Consider the following 23692-nt stretch of genomic DNA (forward strand, 5'->3'; position numbering starts at 1 on the left):
TTTGAGGCAGTCTGCATAAGATATTACTTACACCCTGTAGCCTTTTAATGAGGAACCTCTGTGGATGTTGCAGTTGTTGGATATGCCTAGTTAGGAACATAGCAAAGGGGACACTGTACTCAATGACAGGTCTGATGAATGCCGAATACAGTAGAACAATGACTTCCTTGGGCTTAGATGCCATACATTTGTTTATAAGCTGCGCAACATAGAATGATTTCCTCATCACTGTAGACAAGTGATGATCAAAGGCTGGATTACTATCTGTGCGTGTCCCTAAGTCACAGACTACTGGGTCAACTCTAAGGAATGTGTTGTCAATATGATAGCTACCAGGGATGGAGGACTTCCCAAAGGATACTATTATGCATTTCTTAGCATTAAGTTTTAGTTCATGACTCTGACTCCAGTTGTCTGCATCAGTCCCTCCTGGAGAACATCTGTGTCAGTGCGAGATTCAATGACAGCTCCTAGTTTGCAATCATCTGCAAATTTAGTCAGCCATAGACCACTGACATTGGCCTTGACTTCTGAGATGTAAATGCCAAAAAGGAGCAGTCCAAGGACTGATCCCTGAGGGACTCCACTTGTCACTGGGCCTCTTTGTAGAGGTGGACTCTCCAATTCTAACTTCCTGGGTCCTGTGTGTGAGCCAGTTGGCTATCCACCGGGTGACATACGGGTTTGTACTTAACCTCTTGAGTTTTGTCAACAATGCCCGGAGTGAGATATTGTGTCATTTGCCTTGGCCAGGTCAAGGTAGGCAGTGAATGATTTTGCCCTCATCCATTGCTTTGGTGACCTTCTCAAAGTCGTCCACCAGGTTGAGTAGGCATTATCTGCCCATGACAAAACCAAACTGGGTTGGGTCCAGTGTCTGGAGGTTTACTACATCTCGACTGATCATCTCCATGATAATTCTTTCCATGGCTTTGCATACAAGACAAGTGAGACTTATGGGTCTGTAGTTTCAGGGTCTGTAGATGGCCCACCTTTGTGCAGAGGGATGACTGCTGCCTTTCTCCATTCATGAGGCACAAAGTCTGTTTGGAGGCTACAGTTAAATAGTAATTCCAGAGGCCCTGATAGGTCATGTTTCCTGCTATTTAGAAGGCATCCTGGTATATTGTCTAGGCCCACTGATGCAGTGTTCTTGGTCTTAGAGAGAGCATTAATAACCTGTTCCGTAGTGAGAGTAGGGGGAGTCATATTTGACGATATTTCCTGAAGGAAAGTTGGAGCTGAATTTATCATCCAGGAGATTTGCAGCATCTTCTGGCTCAGTATAGGTAGCTCCACCTATACTCCACCATTTCACAAAACAACACTTAAAAATGCAAACTAACATGATCGTTCCAGACTTTCAAGTCTGGAATTATAAAACTAGCTTAATTTTATCTGTTATAATTGAAAACTAAAAAGTATTATAATGCACTCCAATAAAATCTTACCCAGCTTGCCCATCTGTAAGCTTCTTGATGACCTGGCCCAGGATAAACAGACTGCGATTTATGTTGCAGCCCTCCTTAAGTCTTACACCTAACAAATTAAAACAGTTCACATTTAGTCAAAAATCATCTGTTGCACCAAGTCTGCATGTAATTTAGTCATACTTCACTTGAACTCTTATAGTCAAAATGCGCAATGAATCACCAGTGGGCATACCCCTCCACAGCTCAGTCAGCACTAAAACATTTACAGAGCTAGCATAAACTAAGAAATTACACACAGCCATACTAACATACACACTGTACACATGCACTTGTGTGTGTTTGTGTGAGAGTGATACACTATACAGACATGCATATACAACTACAAATACAAAATTAGCAATAAACAAGAATAAGTCCATCAAGTCTGACATCCAAAACTCTGGACATGCCCAGGGTAGGCTTGCCTCCTCCTGCAGATGTCAGTAAGATGTCACATAGAAAGGGGAGACAAGCCAGAAAAAGTTATTTCAAAGACCACTTCAGGTACAAAGGAGGAAATAGACCTTAACACTGGCTTAATAACTGTCTACTGCATGAGTGCATACAATTTAGATTCTGCATGCAGAACTGATAGCCAAAAATGAGGATTTTCCAAGACAAATGGGTGCAGTCACTAACTGGGCTCAAGATGTCAGATTAACTTTTTGACAACAAAGCGAAAACCCTAATGATGGACACCTGTTTCACTTGAGATATCTGGTGAAGTACCCCCTTAAAAATCAATTTGGCTACAGGGAAGGTAAAAAAAGAAAAAAAAAAAAAAAGAGGATGCAAAGGAAAGCAAACTAATAGCAGAGGAGTGTACTTTTACAGAGGTGTATGCTATGCCTCCATTATGCAGACAGCTCAGTCAGCAAAATCTGCTATATGAGGGATTTTCTGATAAGAATATTCACTTCAGGCAGGGAATAATCACTTTGAACAGGTAAAAATTTCCTGTTGCTGGTTTTTACCACTACTGAAGAAGGGCCAATACATCTGGTGGGCAGTGACCCCCCAGTGAATTAGCAAAGCCTAGGGCTACAGACAACCAAATAGAGGTTGCTCAAACTGGAGTACTAAGGTGCCTTTCTGTGTTGTCACCAGGATACAACTTGGAAGGTACATCTCCTATTTTTTCCTTCCTCCCTTACTTTCATTTGAAGGAGGAAATCAGGGTCACCGTTACCAGAAGATGTTATTAAAATCTGATTGGCTGTGTCTTCACCCATTTTCTTTTGTAGCATCAGAGGTTAATGCTCATTTCTGGAGAATGTGGACTGTGCAAGCAGGTATTTGGATCTTGCCATTTTAAATACTTATGTCCAACATCAGTGACAGTCTTACTCAACATACATAATGCTGGTAATTCAACATTCTGTGGGCAGTTACAGTACATAATCGATTATTTGAATTAACTGGGACCTAAGGTAGCTCGCATAATCAACCATCTAACTGAACTGGATTAAAAAAAAACTTCTAAAATCTTGTTTTTTCTGCACACAGGGAATACACTTTTCAACTATTCAACGATTCCAGTGGACAATAAAGAATATTTTTCACACACGAGTGAGCTACAAGTTTAAAAAACATGCACAAGAGAATACATACCACTTACATATTCAGACTTTAGGATTTTTCCTACCCGACAACTTTGGAAGACTGCATCAAATAAAAAGAAATGATGTCTTACCATAATGTTCCATCTGTGCTGTCGACCTTCACTTATCCTTGACTCTTGGGTTTGGTTTCATATCTCAGAACGGACTCGGCCATTACTCCAGCACACGTCCTCCAAAAACTCTCGAGTTAAGCTTATACCCATAATGATCCTCACAGAATTACCTCTGATCGAGTTTGCATAAAAAGAGTAACAGACTGGAAATAACTGACCAGAAACCAAATCTGCATTTCTAACAGGAAGGAATCAATTTTTCAGAAATGATCTGTTGCACCAAGAAACCAAAGGGCAGGGGGAAGGAAGGTGGGGATGTCAAGGATAAGTGAAGATCAATAACACAGATGAAACGCTATGGTAAGACATAACATCTTTACTTAACGTTGTCAATCTTCACTTAATCCTTGACTCTTGGGACAGAGTCCCCAGCTATCTAAATCCATGGAGGTTTCACGGAATAATATTCCTGAGCACCATCGAACCAAATGACGCTTGCCCCCCCCCCCCCCCCCCTTAGAGACCAGCTCTAGCTTGTAATGAGTAATAAAGGTATGAGGAGAGCCCAGGTAGCCGCTACAAAAATGTCATCAACAGAACCTCTGGAATGAAAAATTGCAGAAGCAGCTACTGCTCTAGTTGAATGTGCTTTGACAGGTCCCAGAAATTGCACCTTCTTCTTGTTATAAATGAAAGTTAGTTTTTAAGCCATTGTGATAAGCTAACTTTAGAAACAGACTTGCCCATAGAAGTAGAAGAAAAGGAAATAACCAACTGGCCTGCTTTTCTTTGTTCTGTAAAGGTAAAACTGCAATGGTCTACGTACATCTAGTAAATGAAGACAATATTCATCCTTGTTAGAAAAATTGGGGTACAAGACAGAACTGAATAGTCTGACATTGGCTTCTGACACTACCATAGGTAGAAAGGATAGATATGTTCTTAAAGAAACCCTGTATTTGTGAAAAATAAGGTATGGAGGTTTGCAAGATAATGCCTGAATCTCAGAAATCCTTTATGCGGAAGTAATAGCTATCAGCAATAAAATTTTCCAAGATAAAAACTTCAGATCGCAAGTCACTGCAGGTTCAAACGGGGAACTAATTACTGACTGAAGTACGAGATTCAAGCCCCAACGGGCAGAGGGATCTTTATATGGAGTTCTGAATATCAAAGTTCCTTTGAGAAAGGCTTTGCAGAGTTTATGGGACATTAAAGCAGAGTCATTCAAACCACTATGAAAATTTGGAATTGCAGCTAGATGCACTCGAATGGTCGAGGCAGATGCTCCTGCTTCAAAAAGTAATGTTAAGAACTCCAAGATCTTATCGACTGGTGTTGAAAAACGATTAAAAATTCGTCTGCAAAGCCCAATTTGAGAACCTTTTCCACTTACTGATGTATAACCTTCTAGTCGACTGTTTCTGGGAGGCTAGAACAATTCTTTGAACTGTGGAAATAAGAGTTGAATGCCTGGCAATCACTAGAAGTGGAGAAGCCATACAGTGAACTTGAAATTGGGCAGATTTGGATGAATTTGTTCATCCGGATGGGCCAAAAGGTCTGGATCCAGGTCCAGTGTCCAAGGTTTCCAAATTAGGTGAGGCCAAAGAAAGGGAAACCAGACCCGACGAGACCAGACTTGAGCAATGAGAATTATTTTGTTCTTCGACCTGTAGGTTTTCTTTAGAAACTGAGATACGAGAGGAAAATGAGGAAAGGCATACACTAGACCGAGGGGCCAATCATGGAGAAATAGCTTGCTCAAGAGCTACTTAAATAAATGCGTCTGGCACTGGAAAACAGCAAAGATCTGAGGTAATGCTATGAGGAGCATTATGGGTATAAGATTAGCTCGAGAGTTTTTGGAGGGGGCAAGCTGGTGTAATGGTTGAGTCAATTTCAAGATACAGAACCAACCCCAAGAGTCAAAGAATACATGAAGATTAACATCAGATTTGACATTTCGGATAATCGACTCTACTGTACATGGCTACAAGCATTTAAATCGGTCACACCCCCTTTGGGGGTGGGGACTAAACACAATAGTTAAAGGTCTTCACTTCACAGACAAAAGGTACAGGTTTTATTCTGACCTCTGTTATTGGTTAGGCTTAAACTGGCTCACTAGGGTAGTTATCCTAATTTTACCTATAAACCTTTTACCAAGACTAGAGAGTCAACTGGAACATGAGGGAAGGCATGCATCAAATATTACACCATATCCAGAAAAAAAAAAGACATTTACTAGCCAAGCTCATCTGCAAGGGTATCCTGCACATTTATTTATCTGGTAACGCAAAGTTCTCATCCTGAGAACAACTTTCTCAAGAGATCAAAAACACATAGGTCCAGTTTCCTTTCATGGGGATTGGAGGATATTCTCAATTAATAGAGCAAATGCATTTTTTCTGACAAGATACCGAAGGCTGCTCACAGCAGAAGTCTCTTTCAGTGTGTCAACACTGATGAAGACTTATGCAGTCGAAACCGGTAAGTGAATTGTGAACCTCAATAAATTACTTCCAAGAAAAAGGAGTGCTGTCTTGTATTATTGGTTGTTGGATTTTATAAGAAGACTGCACAGAACTTGTTTTTTTGTGGCTTGATTATTTTTAGTGCTGTTAGCCCTTCCTGGAGAATATATGTACTACCAAATAAGCAAACTTGTGAAAGAGGTGAGTTCACTTAATGAAACAGGACTGCATACTGTGAGATTTGTTAGGTACTCATAAAACTGAACAACTGCTGGACTTGCATAATGTGCTATTGCTTTATTTGCGTATAAATAAAACTGCTTTTGCTGAAGGTTTATGCTGTTTTTAGAAGCAGCATTGTTTTGGAGTAGCTGTATTTTCACACAGGACCACGGCATATCTTGGGCGGACCATACTACGTTATAAGAACTTGTGGGGACTGGTTTTTGATAAAACCGTAATTTGTGGTCATTCAGTGTTAAGCTTTGCTATTTTCGTGGATATACTACATGACTGGCAGTCTATACATTAACTTTAAGCACTTTCATCAGGACACCGATGAAGGCTTATGCAGCCGAAACCAGTATGTGAATTGTGAACATTAATAAATTATTTCCAGGAAGGAGGAGTGCTGTCTTCTATTGTTGGCTTCAGGAGAAAGAACCACCAAAGTGGAAAACTGGAGTGCTAGGGAGGTTATTCCTCTGCTTCTGAGGTGGCCACCCATAATACTGGTATCCTGTCCTCAGATGCCAGGCCTAAACAAAGACAGCAGTCAGCCCCTCCCACATTAACTTAATCTCTTGAAATTCATATACCAAAATAATACCAAAGTCAAGTCCATCAGAATTCAGCAGGGACACAGAAAATTTGAGGAACAGATGTCTATTGTGAACACCCAAAAAACGGCATCCAGCATGGATGTTCTGGCTCCTAAATAAAGGCATGTTCAACAGCACAAGTCAAATCACAATGTTCATTTCAAAAGGACAGGTGGGATCCACAAGAAGGTGCTGTTCAGCACCGATACAAACTGCATATCCCACCCTAGGGAATGCTACTGGGCAAACACATGGAGGCTGGAAATATAATGAAAACATGTCCCAGTAGCACTGTGATGTTGCAAAAGCAGAGTCCTCTATCTAATCACCAGCCTTGCACATGGGTGGAGATAGCCTAGGAGAGTCTAAGGTGGGGCTGGTGGATCTGATGACGAGGAGAGGAACTGATGGCAGCTAATGGTCAACTAGGTCGAGACAAAGATATGCCCCCCCCCCAAGAACAGTATGGAATTATTTGTTAGTTCAGCTCTCATTATGTAGAAAATGAATGTTTATTCTATGATACAGAAGATTAGGAGCAAGACTCCAATCGTAATTACACTGTGTATTCAACAGGTGAATCTTGGCATCCATGTCAAGAATACAGAATATGTTAGAATCTGAGAGTAGTGATGGAACTTTGTAAAGTAAACTAAAGAAAGAAAGAAAAGAGTGAAATGCTTCGCAAGTGCCGTCAAAATGAACACGTCAGGAGATACTGAAATAAAGCTTTTTTTTGAGTTCTGCCACTGTAGCTTGCTTGTTATTTCTTAACAAGTAGTGCAAGATCTGACCTGAAAAGCACTTGAGGAGGTGCTTAACATTTGTCAAGATCAGGCTTCGCTCTACTGAAGCACTTAGTTTGTCTTTGTTTTTTCCTCCAGATACTTGAGCATAATCACCACTCTCCATGGACTGCAAATTACATTTTAATTATGCTGCACTATAATCAGGTGATACAGTAATGCATAACCTAGGGAGTGATCTCATGTTTATTACTCTGAGAAAGCCTCATACAGTTGTGAAGCTACTTTTTTAATTTCAGTCACCTGGTATAATTTAAAACCTTAAATCATTTATAAATGTAATACAAGGAGTGCTTTATCTGGTGCTGGTTTGTGGATTGCTGTTTCATTTGTACTGAGGACACTGCAGCATGCTATGGGAAACCAGCATGCTATGGGAAACCATATAGTGATTTCAAACATGGTTCTGTCGCAGAAGTTGCATATTTATGCCTATACATGTCTGCATACACATACAGGTAGAAATACTGCCAACACATACACACAGCAACTTGGGTCTCAAGCTTGGGTGTATGAAGTATCCCTTTTAAAAAGTCTAACGTACCAGTACAGTCCGACAGCAGTGTGCTCACAAAAATGAGCCTGGAGCTCCTCTCGCAAGCAAAGAGAGGCAATGCACTTGGTAGTATTCTGTTTAAAGTTGTGCTTTTTTAGCATGGTCATTGGGTAACTTCTCTCAGGACATACTGGACTTCATAATGCTAACCACAATTTTTCTGCCATCTTCTATGTCAGCCTTCCATACGTATTTTGTATTTTTTGTATAATCATTATGATGTACACCAACAGTGAATAGTTATCCCAAATATCAAGACATATACTTCCATGCACAAAGAGTGATGTGCAACCCCTTACTTATTACCCTATTTAAATACTAGGAGCACAGTACATCTCCCAAAGTAACACTATATGGAGGAAAAGTAGATAGTAAGAGACAGAAACACAGCTCTCTAAAAACAGACATGCACAAACCTGCAACTCTTGGTTTCTCCAAAGTTTACAGAAAGCCATCTCAAGGCAACGTTTTATGAAAGAGAAAATAAGAGGGAGAGTGTTGATCTGTTGAAAATCTACCATAAGAAATGACACTCGTACACCTTTAAGGGAGCAAACGGTTCAAGGAGGAACCAAATTCTGCCATTTCCTTCCTTATTACTAACCAAAGCCTGTTAAATGAATTTACATTTTGTTGTAGGGGCTTCAGACAAATCCAATGTCCTTCGATTACATAATATCAAGGAACAGGAAAAACTACTGCACTCAACAGCCACAGCTGGAAAACACCATCTTTAGACACAGGAAGGAAACTCACCAAGACTAAAATTCTAAGGGGGGTTGTCTCTTAATTTGTGGGCTAATAGATTCCATTCAATCCATCACTGTAATCCAGGTTTACAATGGGTCCTAAGGCACAAAGACAGTAATTATTCCGGCACAAAGACAGTAATTATTCCGGGTCTATATCATTTAATTGAACTCTTCATTAAGCGAATACCTCTTCAAACCCATTTAATCGAATGTCCTATTTGCCAGTCTTTACTTATCAAATGAAATATGATCAAACTATTTTAGTTGGGCACCTAACAAAACTTCAACACAGTGACATCACTAAACAATTGCAAAACAGTAACACAAACCGTTTAAACATTAATATAATATTTAAAAATGTAATATTTAAAAAAGTACTACACTATTACTTTTAATATTTTCCTGCACTTGTATTACTATACTATCTGGCAAACCGGTATGCTCAAAAATGGGTGTAGCCTCGGTAATAAAAAACGTAAAAATTGCAAGCTCTTTTTCTCCTTTGATTTTGCGGGGGGGGGGGGGCTATACCCCCCAAGTTGGGGACTTCACCCCAACACCCCCCCCCCATATTAAATATACCAACTCCAAGATCGCACTATGTTGATGAAAAGGGTAGATGATGAATATTCATGCAGTCATCGGTATGAATGTTAATTTTCACCGATTGTTGCATGGTGGGCGGGGTTTACACGGGACTTGCTACTGTGGATATTATGTTCCATGACCAGTTAATAGCACATTCAATTGAAAGGATTTGATAAAAAGGTATTCACTCAAATAAGAAAACTTGCATCCCTTCCCTTTCCTGGGGTCATAAACTTTTGAACTGTTTTACAGTCTGGAGTAAACCTGATAACCCACTGACAGCAACTTCATTAATTGGCTGAGCTTTACAAGCTGAAAACTATAATACCCCAGCTGATTCAACACACAACTGAAACTCTCATAATATGACTTTGTAAACAGGTTGCTATCCCAACTTACGGGAGCCAGAGAAGATCACCTGGAGGAACATAGAAATATTTTTTTCCACTTTTTGCTATGTTGTAGTACAGGTACAGTACTTAAATTAGAAAATCAGGTACCTTTCAATAATAAAATCAACTCTCCACAAACCTTGTTAAACTTTGTGTGTCCATCCCTTCCAAAAAGATTGTACAGCTCAAGATTTAGCCCTTCACCCAGCCCTGTTCTCCACCAAAACAAAACATGGGAGGTGTTGTTTCTCATCTCCACCAGGGAAACTGTACCTACCCCAGTGTATCCTAACCTCAACCTTGAGTACAAGCAATCCTCCCCACCCATTGAGGTGGGCATACCATGAACCTTCAACTCTTAACCCACCCCTTGCTTGCTTCTTCCACTATTAGGACGGTAAAACTGATACTTTTTGCAGCATATACAGATGAAGATATGCAGAGAAAGAGAAAGTACAGCTGTGTACACTTACCATAAAGTGTATTCACTGTTACAGTCCTAACATATGGGTTATCCGGCTCCCGGTAGCCCTCAGTCGGCCCGAATACCAGAGTCCACGGTATATGATATCAGCTGCCGTCTGTTGTAAAACTGATGTCAGAACTTCAGGTAAAAAGGGAGGCAGCTGATGCCATTTCCTCAGTTTTTCTTGCCTTAACTGTCAGGAGCCCCAGAAAGAAGGCTAGCCAGGAAGGAAACACCCTGGAAACATGACATCCAAAAAATAAAATATGTAGTCCGCACCTTAAGAAAAAAAAGGGGGAATGGAGGGTGGGAAAAGTACAGTTTTGTACCTACCATAAATGTAGATGTTCGAGTGTTCACCCTGCTGCAGTCATCACACTTGGGGGTTATCCTGTCATCAGGCGGTCCCCGCAGTCGGACAGAATTCCAAAGTCTTGGTCCAATGTCGGTTGCTGTCGCCTCATCCCCGACGTCAGTGCGCCAGGGGTATATATAGTGCAACCGACGCCATTTTCTTCAGTTTTTCTTGCCCCAGATGTCAGGTGCCCCCAAAAGGGTGATCAGAATTAGTACCAAATGGTGTGAACACTGCACAAACACAAAATCCCTTCAGCTATAAGCAAATACATCAGTAAGGCATAGCAGACATTTAGCCAGTAGATCAGAGGGGATGGAGGGAGGGTAACCTGGACTGCAGCAGGGTGAACACTAACATCTACATTTATGGTAGGTACAAAACTGTACTATGTTCATCGTGTTACCCTGCTGCAGTCATCACACTTGGGTAGAATCCCAAAGCTAAAGTAGGGGGGAGGTATCACAGAGGGTTAGAGGAGTCAATAAGGCCCTGCAGAACTGCAGTGGCGAAGCCCGCCCTGGACTTAGAGGCAAGTGATCGTGTTTAGTGAAGGTGTGTACAGAGCTCCAAGTTGCAGCTTCTAAAATTTCCTTGGTAGGAACCCCCCCCGGAGAAAGGCTGTAGAGGTAGCTGTCCTGGTAGAGTGGGATCTAATGGTAGCAGGAACTGGTTTCCCATGATGGGTATAACAGAACCGTATGCAATGACCTATCCATTTTGAAATGGTTTGCTTGGATATAGCCCTTCCTTGAGAAGCAGTAGCATAGGATACAAAGAGCTGGTCAGTTTTTCTGAAAGTCTTAGTTTTATCCAAGTAGTAACAAAGCTGCCTGTGAATGTCCAAGGAATACAGGAGTCTCTCACCTTTGTTCTGTGGATTGGGGAAGAAGGTGGGTAGGTGGATGGTTTGATTTAAAGCTACACTGGAAACCACCTTAGGCATAAAGGAAGGATTAGTTCGTAGAGAAACTCTGTCTTGATGAAAAATGAGGAAATGTTCCACTGCCATTAGTGCCTGTAGTTCTGAGACTCTCCTAGCTGAAGTTATTGCCAGGAGCAGGGCAGTCTTCCAAGATAGGAACTGAAGGTCTGCAGAGAAAGCTGGTTCAAAGGGAGGTAACGTTAGTTTTTCCAGTACAAAGTTGAGGTCCCATATTGGTGTAGGAGCTCTCCTAGGTGGTGTTTTTTGCCACTCTGAGGAACTGCCTTAGAAGAGGATTTGAAAATAAAGGTGGATTTGTGTCGTAGTGAGCTGAAATAGCTGAAGCATGGACTTTAATTGAGGAAAAGGAAAGTCCTTTGTGCAACATCTCAGCTAAATACTGCAGAATGTGAGGCATGTGAGGTTGAGTTGTGTCTTGGCTTTTAGCTTGGTTCCAGGTACAAAACCTTTTCCATTTGTCCGAGTAAGCATTCCTGGTGCTTGGCCTCCTGGCTTCCAGGGTAACATCCAGAACTGCTTGTGAAAGAGGAGCTGGTTGGATGTTTAGTAGATTTGCCATGCAGCCAGATTTAAAGTTTTGAGCTGGCTGTGCAGAATCTGTTTGTTTTGTTGCGTGAGCAAATGGGGTATTTGAGGCAATATCCATGGTGGGCTGTGAGCCATATTCTTCAATAGCGTGTACCAGTGCTGGCGTGGCCAGTCTGGGGCTATGAGAATCAGTCGTGGTTTCTCCTTTTTGACCTTCAAAAGAACCTTTGTGAGAAGAGGTAATGGAGGAAAGGCATATGCTGTCAGGTTTTTCCAACTGAAGGAGAGAGCGTCCACTTTCCAAGCTTGATGGTGGAATATCCTTGTACAAAATTTTGTCAGTTGGTAGTTTTGAGGACTGGCAAACAGGTCTATATTTGGAAGGCCCCATTTTTGAGTTATCATTGTAAATATTTGTGGGTCTAGTTTCCACTCGTGGGGATCTTTGATGTTTCTGCTTAGGTCGTCTGCCAATGTGTTCTTCTGTCCTGGCAGGAAATGAGCTTGTAACTGGACTTGGTAGGCCAGAGCTGTGTTCCATAAGATCATTGCTTGCCTGCAAAGAGGGTAGGAATGTGTGCCCCCTTGTTTGTTTATGTACCACATTACTGTGGTGTTGTCCATCTTTATTGCAAGTTGTCCTGGATGTAGTAGATCCTTGAAGGCTGTCAGATCTTTCTGTACAGCTAGCATCTCTTTTTGATTTATGTGCAGTTTTCTTTGTTCTGCAGTCCATAGGCCTTGAATGCATCGCCCTGCCATGTGTGCCCCTCAGGCGTAGTCTGAAGCATCTGTTGTGATAGTTTGCCTGGCTGGGGGCAAGGTGAAAGGCTGACCCTTGTTGAGGTGATATGCCTGTGACCACCATAGAAACTCCTGTTGAAGGCAGGGAATGAGAGATATCATTGTGTCCAAGCTGTGGCTGTGTTGAGACCATACGCTTTTTAGGTACCACTGTAATTTCCTCATATGCAGTTTTGCAAATGGTATTATTAGTATGCAAGATGCCATGAAGCCCAAAGCCTGCAGAATTTTTCTTGCAGTTAATTGGGTCTTTGTTACCATTGTCTTGGAATACTGAGTCAGTTGTAGTTGCTTGTCTGGCTTAAGATAAGCCTTCTGGGCCATTGTATCCAAGCTGGCACCCAGGAATGTCATTTTTTGTGAGGGCACTAGTTTTGACTTCTTTTCGTTGACTGTGTACCTCAGGCAATTTAGTAGATGCTTCACAAAGGCCAGATGATGTAAGACAATGTCTTTGCTTTCTGCTTGGATGAGGCAGTCGGCCAGGTATGGATAGATTTGAATTCCTCTTTGTCTGCAGTATGCAATTACTGGTGCCAGGCATTTTGTGAAAACTCTGGGCGCAGTAGATAAGCCAAAGGGCAGTGCAGAGAATTGATAATGGGTTGAACCTGCAATGAAACGGAGGTATTTTCTGCAACTTTGTCTGATAGGGACATGCAGGTATGCCTCCTTGAGCTCCAACGTTACTAGCCATGCTTCCTTGCCCAACATGGGAAGTAGCTGCTGTAGTGTTAGCATCTTGAATTTGGGAACTTGCAAGTGTTTACAATTGAAAGGTCCAGAATTGGTCTCCAAGCATTGTCCTTTCTGGGTACTAGAAAGAGCCTTGAGTAAAATCCTTGGCCTTGCTCTCGAGTAAATACCAGTTGAATGGCTCTCATGTCTATGAGAGCTGTAATTTGCTTTTGTGCCTCTGCCCATTGATTTTGTGGCAGGTCTGGCATTCCTCTTTTTATTGGCAAGGTGTGAAAGTGGAATCTGTATCCTCGTAAAATTATGTCTAGGACCCATTTGTCCTTTGTGACCATGTGCCAGTTGTCTGCAAAAAGTGTGAGTTTTCCCCCAAGGGGGCTGTCAAGAGAGTACTGCTTGGCCAGATGAGGTGCAAGTCATTGAGTTTGCCTTCTGGTAGGTTGAGACCTGTCTCCTCCCTTCTGTGTTGTAGTGCCCCATTGGCGAGGTTTATACTGGGCTTGTGGTTGTCCTCTGCCCCTTGGGCGCCTGTATTTACCCCCTCTGAGGTCTGTCAGCAGCTGGAAAGGACCAATTTTTTGTTGGCCAGTTTCTACTGAAGCGAGGGGGTTGTACTTGTAGGAAATCTTTAACTGGCTGCATTGATTTTGCCTCATCTTCCATTTTCTTTAAAACTTCTTCTGCTTTAACTCCAAAAAGAACATCCTGCTGTAAGGGAGCATCTAGTAGTTTTGCTTTAACAGGATCAGGCAGAGTTTGTTCCCTTAACCAAGCATGCCTACGTATAACCGATCCAGTGACAGCTGCTCTGCAGGAGGCCTCCAAAGAATCAAACCCACATTGTAAGGTATGTTTGCCCACCTGCTCAGTGGCGTGCAACAAATCCTGTACTACTTTCAATTCAGATTGTCGAGGTAGGGAGGTTATCCTTTACTTTAACTGAGAGATTAGAAATTGCTGATACTTAAGCATATGAAACTGACAATTTAGTGCCCTCATAGCTAATGTGGCTGAGGTGTAAACCTTTTTCCCCCACCTGTCTAGTGCTCTGGAATCCCTCTCAGAAGGTACTAGGGTTTTTAGCCATAAAAGCCTTAGCCCCCTTGGAACCCTGGGAGATAGTCTCTGGGTCAGCTACTGGGCTTTTGTAAAGAAATTTGTGGGAATCAGGTACTCTGTAGTATCTGTCAGGCTTAGCTGGAGCAGGAGGAAGAGAGTCTGGGTTGAAACTGGATTCTAAATAGACATCATCCACAATGTCCAACACAGGTGGGATGGCTAGAGGTCTGTGTTGGGGGAGTAAGAGAAACTCTCTGAGCCTTTTCTTGGAATCAGAGTAGTCCTGACCTTCCCAGTGAAAATGTTCCCCTCATAGTGTGTAAGGTTTCCCCAAAGGAGTAGTCCTCAGGAGGAGAAGCTGAGGGAATAGAGTCATCAGCATCAGAATCTTCATAAGGAGAGTAGGAATAATCTTGGTCCTCAGAGGAATCCGAAGAAATGGACAGTTGCTCAGAGGAAGCAGAGTCTTCCTCTTGTCTAGGCCTTTTGTCAGGATGGGGCTGTGAACCCCTGATAAGAGAAATCAAATCTTCAGCCATTTTGAGCATCTGTTTCTTAGGCATAGGGCCTTGAACAGGAGACTGAAGTGCAGTCTTTTTAGATTTAGAAGAAGTCAGACTTTGAAAACGCCTTCAGAAACCGATGGCGTTTCTGTAGCACCGACGTCTTTAGAAGCTAAGTCGTCAGAAGGGCCTGAAGTAGAAGGCTGCGTAGGCCTAGTACATTCAGTCAAAATATCCATAGCGGTCTCGGGTTCCAGATCTGCGGTAGTCAGGGGCTGCGTCGGAGCCTCACTGAGAACCGGGGTACTGGAGACCGGATCAACTGAGGCCTCGGAATCTGGCTTAGGCTTGGGCTGTCGGTCCTTATCCCTGCGTTTTTTGTGCACGCCGGTAGTCGATAGCTCCGACGGCATGTTATAGTTAAATTTTCTACCAAAAAAGTGTTGTGCGAAATCAAATCTCCTTTTAATAGTACGCTTATTAAACCTAGCACAAAACCGACAAGAAGTGACGTCGTGATCAGGGCCTAGGCAAGGTATGCATTAAGAATGAAAATCCTTATGAGATATGTTTCCCACAAGAAATGCAATTGTTAACTTTTTCTGACATCGGTCTGTGGCAAGAAAAGTTTCCCCAACAGGGTACTTAGCTTTATAGAAGACTTCGGTCTGAAATTCGAATTCGACAATCTCAGGAGTCGGCCGACCGGCACTTGCGAACTGCTTCTGCTTCGGGCAACGCGCTGCAAGAAAGACTGAAGAAAATGGCGTCGGTTGCAATATATACCCCTGGCACACTGATGTCAGGGATGAGGTGACAGCAACCGACGTCGGACCAAGACTTTGGAATTCCAGCCAACTGTGGGATCGCCTGACGACAGGATAACCCCCAAGTGTGATGACTGCAGCAGGGTAACACAATGAACATCCAGGACTGCAACAGTGAATACACTCGAACATCTACACTTAGGGTAAAGTGCACACAACTGTACTATGTTCTTCATGTTTCACTGTTATAGTCCTAAAATATGAGTCGATTCCCAAAGCCCAGGAAAAAAACTAAAGGGGGGGGGGGTGAAAGAATCACAGATAAAGGGTTGGTAAGGAGGTCTTGCAAAACTGTAGAGGCAAAACCAGCCCTGGATTTCGAAAACAAAGGTAGATTGTAATGCTTTGTGAAGGTATGGACAGAAGACCAAGTAGCTGCTTCTAGACTGTCCTTAGTAGGCACACCTCTCAGAAAAGCTGCAGAGGTAGAGGCTGTATAATGGGTCCTAACACCCTGAGGGGGAACCTTGCCATGCTTCAGGTAACAAAAGTGAATACAATGAGCAATCCATTTGGAGATGATTTGTTTCGAAATAGCTTTACCCTGAGCCCCAGGAGAAAAACTAACCAACAACTGCTCAGACTTCCGAAAGGGTTTAGTCCTGCTGGTACTTTTCCGTTATCGGGGCAACACTGTTAATCCGATCTTTCAGCTGTAATCCAGTCACCTAACATGTCCGGTAACCTCATGTCAAAGTGAAAAGTATTACTTTGAATAATTAATTAATTAGTAGTAAATAACTTTTAATTATGACTTTTACACACATCGGCTTGACAGAGATGTTAAGGTACTACATTACAGCTGAACGATCGTGTTAAAGTTTGACCCGATAAGTTAGAAAGGAGGAAAGTATAAAATAAACCAAAACATCAAATTAAGGCAACGGTCCTATATTTATTTCTTCCACAGTCATTACATGGTGATATGTACACCACAATTACTGCATACTATCAACCATGTCCCTGTGGTGAAACTGTAAAAAGACGTAGTCATGCTGAATATATGTAAATCTGACAGATTTCCGTTCTCCTTCAGGCATGTGAATTATTACAAAGACAGGCAAATAGCTATGTAAATGTTTGCCATGAAGTGCTTCCAACACAAAACTTATCAGGCTTGGCCCTTGAATTACTAAAGTAAAATCCTTGTAAAATAATCAAAAATATGTGCTTCCTAAAAATATCGCATTTCCCTGCTCAGTGATGCCTTGTTACGTCAGTAGCTGACGCTTAAAAAAAAAAAAAAAAAAAAAAAAAATGCTTACTGTGTCATGACTGTAATAACTTTGTCACAGATGCAAGATGCCAAGGAAGTATAAGTAAAGATTTTGATGTGGACTTTGAATACGTTTTATAGTATGCATGATTTGCCTACAATGGAGAAATACCCGTAACAGCAGTCTTACTGTTTCTATTATGATTCTGTTATCAGGCAAACACTTTCAAATCGGTTCCTCAGCTACAAATTTACTGGCGAACCCTGTTTTCTTCTTGATGTTAATCTTAACAGAAGTGTGTGAAATTTTTAAATGGATAATATTTAAAAAAAAAAAAAAAAAAAAAAAAAAAAAGGCTTGACACTGGATTCAGCATTCAAGGAACCGCTTTAACAGTGTTGCCCTGATAACGGAAAAGTGCCGTCCTGCTTAAGTAAAATCTCAGATTTCTATGCACATCAAGAGAGTGCAGAATCCGTTCCCCTTTATTCTGGGGATTACTGAAAAAGGTAGGCAAGTGAACAGATTGGTTGAAGGTCAGGCTGGAAACCACGTTAGGCATAAAGGAGGGATTAGTTCTCAGAGAAACCCAATCTGCATGAAAAATAATGAAGGGTTCTATTGCCATTAAGGGTTACAGCTCCGAAACCCTTCTGGCAGAAGTAATAGCCAAAAGAAAAGCAGTCTTCTAGGAGAGAAAATTTAAATCTGCAGAGGCAGCTTGTTTAAAGGGAGGAAGAGTAAGCTTTTCTCCAGGACAAAATTAAGATCCTAAGCAGGAGTAGGGGCTCTTCTGGGAGGTCTAAGATTGCTGGCTCCCCTCAGGAACAGCTTCATCAAGCGGTGTAAAAAAAATGGGTTGCTCAAAAGAACAATGAGCAGAAATTGCTGAAGCATGAATTTTGTTTGAAGAAAAGGAATGCCCCCCCCCCCCCCATTAAGCAAACCTGCTAGGTATTCAAGAATGATGGAAAAAGAAGGATGAGAAGAGTCTTCTCCTTTAGCCTGCATCCAAGAGCAAAATCTCTTCCATTTATCTGCATATGATTTCCTGGTGCTAGGCCTCCTGGCTTCATAAAGAACTTCAACCACCTGCTGGGAAAGATTTAAAGCATTAGCCAGGCAGTTAAATGCAGTGTTTGAAGATGAGGATGAAGAAACTTTCCCCCCTCCTGAACCAACAGATCCGGTACCAGGGGAAGATGCCAAGGCTGAGCTTGGGAAAGGCTGAGAAGAAGGGGATACCAATGCTGCCTGGACCAATCTGGTGCTATAAGAATAGCCTTTGGTTTCTTGTCCCTTATCTTTAACAGCACTTTGGGAAGAAGAGCCAGAGGAGGGAAGGCAAAAATTGAGAGTTGTGTCCATGGGAAGGACAACGCATCCATTCTCCAGGCTTTGACGTGAAACTTCCTGGTGCAGAAGGTTGGAAGGAGATGATTGGTGTGGCAGGAGAAAAGATCCACTTATAGAGTGCCCCAATGCTGAGTGATGCGATGGAAAATGATCTTGTTCAGTTGCCACTCGTGAGGATCAAGAACCTGTCTGCTCAACTGATCCGCCAAGGAGCTTAATCTTCCAGGAAGATATTGAGCTATCAGATGTATGCCCATGGAAGCTGCCAAGGATCATAGCCTCATGCTTTGTCTGCATAAGGGATAAGATTGAGTCACCCCCGCTTCTTGATGTACCACATGACTGTGGTATTGTCTGTACTGATCAGAAGAGTCTCAGGGTAGAGTAAGTCCTTAAAAGCCAGCAAGGCCTGCTGCACTGCCATCTATTCTTTTAAGTTTATGTGCAGATGAATCTGCTGTGTGCTCCAAGTCCCCTGTATGCCCCTGCCTTCCAGATGTGCTCCCCATGCATAATCTGAGGCTTCTGTGGTGACAGGCTGACTGGCAGGTGGTGGTCGGAAAGGCAGACCCTTGTTCTGAGAACAGGCAGTCGCCCACCAGAGAAACTCCATTTGTAGACAGGGAATTAGGGGAAGAAAGAACAGTTGCGTACAATTACCATAAATGTAGATGTTTGAGTGTATTCACTGTTGCAGTCATCACATTTGGGTTATCCGCTTGCAGTGGTCCTCGGGTCGGCCTGAGGAAGTCTTGGGTCCTGCATCAGTTGCTGTCTCTTCTTCCGTGACGTCAGGTAGTCAGGGGTATAAAACATGCAGCAAACGCCATTACATCAGTTTTTCTTGCCCCAGATGTCAGGTGCCCCCCTAATGGGAAGCAATTAAATCTATAAAAATACAATATACCTCCAACAAAAAAGCAAATGCACCAAAAAGCTTTTAAGCATAGTAAAGGAGAGTAGAGGTATAGCCAAAAGTAGTAAAGGGGCTGGAGGGAGGGTAACCAGGACTGCAACAGTGAATACACTCGAACATCTACATTTATGGTAAGTGTACACAACTATACTATGTACTTCGTGTTTCACTGTTGCAGTCATTACATTTGGGTAGATTCCCAAAGCTAAGGATGGGTGGAGGAATTTAGATAGCATTAATTCCAGCAATAAGGCCTTGCAAGACTGCAGTGGCAAAGCCAGCTTTGGATTTAGAGAAAACTGGCAAATGGTAATGCTTGGTGAAAGTATGTACAGAACTCCAGGTAGCAGCTTCTATGATGTTCCTGGTAGGAATGCCGCTGAGAAAGGCTGTAGAGGTAGATGCAACCCTGGTTGAATGGGGTCTGATCCCCTGTGGAGTAGGTTTTCTATGGGTCTTACAGCAGAAATGAATGCAATGGCCTAACCATTTAAAAATGGTTTGCTTTGAAATAGCCTTCCCCTTTGCCCTTGCAGCAAATGCCACCAGCAGTTGTTCAGATTTCCTTTGAGGTTTAGTCCAGTCCAAGTACAATCTAAGTTGCCTCTGCACATCTAAGGAGTGCAGTATCCGTTCCCCTTTGTTCTGTGGATTAGGGAAGAAGGTAGGCAGATGAATGGACTGATTAAGGGCAACACTGGATACCACTTTGGGCATGAGAGAGGGATTGGTCCCTGAGGGACACCCTGTCCGCATGAAAGATGATGAAAGGCGTGGAGCCATAAGGGCCTGTAATTCATGTACCCTTCTTGTTGAAGTGATTGCTAAAAGGAAAGCTGTTTTCAAGAAAGGAATTTTAAATCTGTAGTAGCAGCTGGCCCGAAAGGAGGAAGAGTGAGTTTCTCCAAAAAAAAAGTTAAGGTCCCAGGCTGGAGTTGGAGCTCTCCCCTCTGAGGAATTGCTTGAGCAGTGGATGAAAAAAGAGGGGAGATTCTGTGTTATAAGAGCTGAAATGGCCGAGGCATGAATTTTGGATGAGAAAGACAGACCCTTGTGAAGCATCTCACTTAAGTATTGCAAAATCTGAGGTAAATTGGGCAATGCTGTGCTCATCCCTTGAGATTGGCTCCAGACACAGAATGTTTTCCATATTTCAGCGTAAGATTTCCTAGTACTAGACCTCCTTGTCTCTAAAATGATATCAATCACTGGTTTACTGGGGGATGGTGAATGAGAAATTAGCTAGACTGCCAGGGGTCAGTGCTTGAAGCGGAGGGTGCAGAATCTGGTTCTCCCGCTGAGACAACAGGGTAGGAGTCTGAGGCAGGTGCCATGGGGCCAACAGTGACACACTGCGCAACAGGGGGTACACCAGTGTTGGCGTGGCCAGTCTGGTGCAATCAAAATTGCCCTTGGTTTGTCTTGTTTGATCTTTAGTAGTACTTTGGAGAGCAGAGACAGAGGAGGAAAGGCATAAACTGATAGATTTTTCCAGCTGAAGGAAACAGCATCCACTTTCCAAGCTTGTTTGTGGGGAGTCCTTGTGCAAAATTTGTCCAATTGATAGTTCTGGGGGGAGGCAAACAGGTCTATATCTGGGATCCCCCATTTGCTTGTCAACATGTTGAAAATCCTTGGTTCCAGTTTCCACTCGTGTGGGTCTATGAGGTTTCTGCTTAGACTGTCTGCCAGTGTATTTAGTTTTCCTGGCAGGAATTGAGCTTGTAGATGCACTTGGTAGCTCAAAGGCTGTGTTTCACAATGCCGTGGCTAGTCTGAAGAGGGGGTAAGAATGTGTACCCCCCCCTGCTTGTTTATGTACCACATAACAGTAGTGTTGTCAGTCTTTACTATTAATTGTCCAGGAAGAATGTGGTCCTTGAAGGCTGTCAGAGCATTCTGTACAGCCAACATCTCTTTTTGACTGATATGCAGGTTCATTTAACTTGGGTTCCATTTGCCCTGAATGCACTTCCCTGCCAGGTGAGCCCCCCATGCATAGTCTGAGGAGTCTGTTGTTAAGGTGTGGGCGGCACGGGGTAGTGTGAATGGTAATCCCTTGTTTTGGTGGCAGACCTCTGCCCACTAAAGGAAATCTAGGCGTAGGCAAGGTATAATAGGAATCATTGCTTCTAGATCCTGAGAATGTTGACACCATAGGCTTTTTAGATACCATTGTAGTTTCCTCATATGCAGTCTTGCATATGGAATAAGAAGAATCAGGAGGCCATGAACCCCAAGGCTTGTAGTATTTGCCTTGCAGATAGCAGGGTTTTTGTGGCCACTTGTTTCAAGTAGGTTATCAAATGAATTTGTTTCACTGGTGTGAGGAAAGCCATCTGGGAAGTTGAATTCAAGCTTGCTCCCAGGAATATAATTTGCTGACTGGGTACCGGGTGTGATTTCTTTTCGTTTATGGTGTACCCCAGACAAGTTAGTACCCTTTGTACAAATGCCAGATGATTCCAAAGTATGTCCTGGCTTTCTGCTTGAATTATGCAATCGTCTAGGTATGGGTATATTTGAATATTTCTTTGCCTGCAAAATGCAATGACTATAGCTAGGCACTTTGTGAATACCCTGGGTGCAGTAGATAAGCCAAAGGGCAGTGCAGAGAACTGTTAGTGCGTGTAAGCCTGCTTTGAAGCGTAGGTATCTTCTGCAAGATTCCCCGATTAGGATGTGCAGGTATGCTTCCTTTAAATCTAGTGTTGCCAACCAGGCATCTTTGCTTGGCATAGGAAGCAACTGGTGAAGAGTCAGCATCTTGAATTTTGGAATCCCCAAAAAGGTGTTTAGAGTAGACAGGTCCAGGATAGGACACCATGAATTGTCTTTTCTGGGTACCAGGAAAAGTCTTTAGTAGAAACCTTGTCCCGTTTCCTCTTCTGGTACCAAATGAATAGCCCCTATGCTTAAGAGAGAGTACTTGCTCTTTTTGGCCTATGCCCACTGATTTGGGGATAGATCTTGGCCACCCGATTGGTGCTGGTAACATGAGGAAGTGAAATCTGTATCCTTGGGACACTATATTTAAAATCCATTTGCCCTGGGTAATGAGTTCCCAGTTCTTTGCATGAAGAGCAGTCTTTCCCCCCAAAGGGGCGATCAGTTGATAAGTGCTTGGAAGTTTTAAAAAGATGTCATTGAGACAGTTTACCATAGGGGGAGTTTTATTACTCCCAGATTTGAAAGTGGAGGCCCCCCACTGCTTAGTCCTGTGCGTACCCTGGGACTGAAGCCTGGGTGTTCTGCTGGATCTGGGTTTGGACTGAGAAGGTCTGGAAGAGGAAGGAAAAAAACAATTCTTGGAAGGCCAATGCCTACTAAACCTTGGAGGTTGCACTTGTAAGAACTCTTAACAGTTTGTATAGATTTAGCTTTTTCCTCCATCTTTTTAAGAACTTCTGCCTTGTTGCCAAACAAGAAGGGAGCATCCAGTAATTTTGCTTTAACATAATCTGGCAGTGATTGCTCTTTAAGCCAAGCATGCCTTCTAAGTACAGACCCACTTACAGCAGCCCTGCAAGATGCCTCTAGTGAATCAAAACCACATTGCAAAGTACATTTTCCAACTTGTTCAGCTGAATGCAGTAAATCCTGTACATTTTTATTTTCAGCACAATCGGGACTTAACATAATTTTCTGTTTAAGCAATCCAGTAATATGCTGCTGATGCTTTGACATATGAAACTGACAGTTTAAGGCCCTAATGGTCAAAGTTGCAAAAGTGTATACCTTCTTACCCTATCTACCCAGCGCCCTGGAGTCTCTATCACAGGGGGTAGGATTTCTCGCAGTAGTAGCTTTAATGCCCTTGGGTCCCTGTGAAATGGTCTCAGGATCCACAGTAGGATTTTTGAAAAGGAACTTGTGAGGGTCAGGGACCCTGTAATATCTATCAGGTTTTCTGGGAGCAGGAGGGAAAGAGTCAGGGGCCAAGCTAGATTCCAAAAAGGCATCATCAACAATGTCTAGTACAGGATGTATGGCTAAGGCCTGTACTGGGGCAGGAACAAGAAATCCCTAATTCTCTTTTTAGAATCAGAGAAATCTTGACTTTACCAACGAAAATGCTCCCTGAAGGTATGCAAGGTTTCACCAATAGAGAAATATTCTGGGGGGGATTCAGAGGGAATAGAGTACTCCGCATCAGAATCTTCATAGATAGATAAAGGTAAATCCTGGTCATCAGAGGAAACAGAAAATTCAGAATCCTGGTCAGAAGTATCATAAGCAAACTCAGTCCTAGGTCTCTTAGAGGGGGAAGGTTGGCGTCCCCTTATTTAAGTAATAAGGTCTTCAGCCATTCTTATCATTTGCTTTTTTGGCATAGAGGCCTAACCATGCAGTCTGGGCGTCAGTTTTCTAGGCATGGTTCGAGTTTTAGGCCTTGAAGAAGAAGATGGCATTGGTTTAATGTGCAAGTCAATAGGTCTGAATACACCCTCAAAAGCCGGTGCCTGCACAGTGGCTCCGG

General features: G+C 42.7%; 1 protein-coding gene across 1 annotated transcript in view; it reads right to left on the minus strand.

Annotated features, from left to right (window-relative positions):
* CENPE (centromere protein E) overlaps positions 1-23692 on the minus strand; it is a 3008010-nt gene that overhangs the window by 2463306 nt on the left and 521012 nt on the right. Inside the window, exon 10 of the mRNA XM_044063442.1 lies at positions 1452-1539. Coding sequence (XP_043919377.1) covers positions 1452-1539 — 88 coding nt within the window. The remainder of the gene's footprint in view (positions 1-1451; positions 1540-23692) is intronic.

Source organism: Protopterus annectens, chromosome 2.part1, assembly GCF_019279795.1.
Source record: "Protopterus annectens isolate FY-2018-M chromosome 2.part1, PAN1.0, whole genome shotgun sequence".
Classification (NCBI taxonomy): Eukaryota; Metazoa; Chordata; order Ceratodontiformes; family Protopteridae; genus Protopterus; species Protopterus annectens.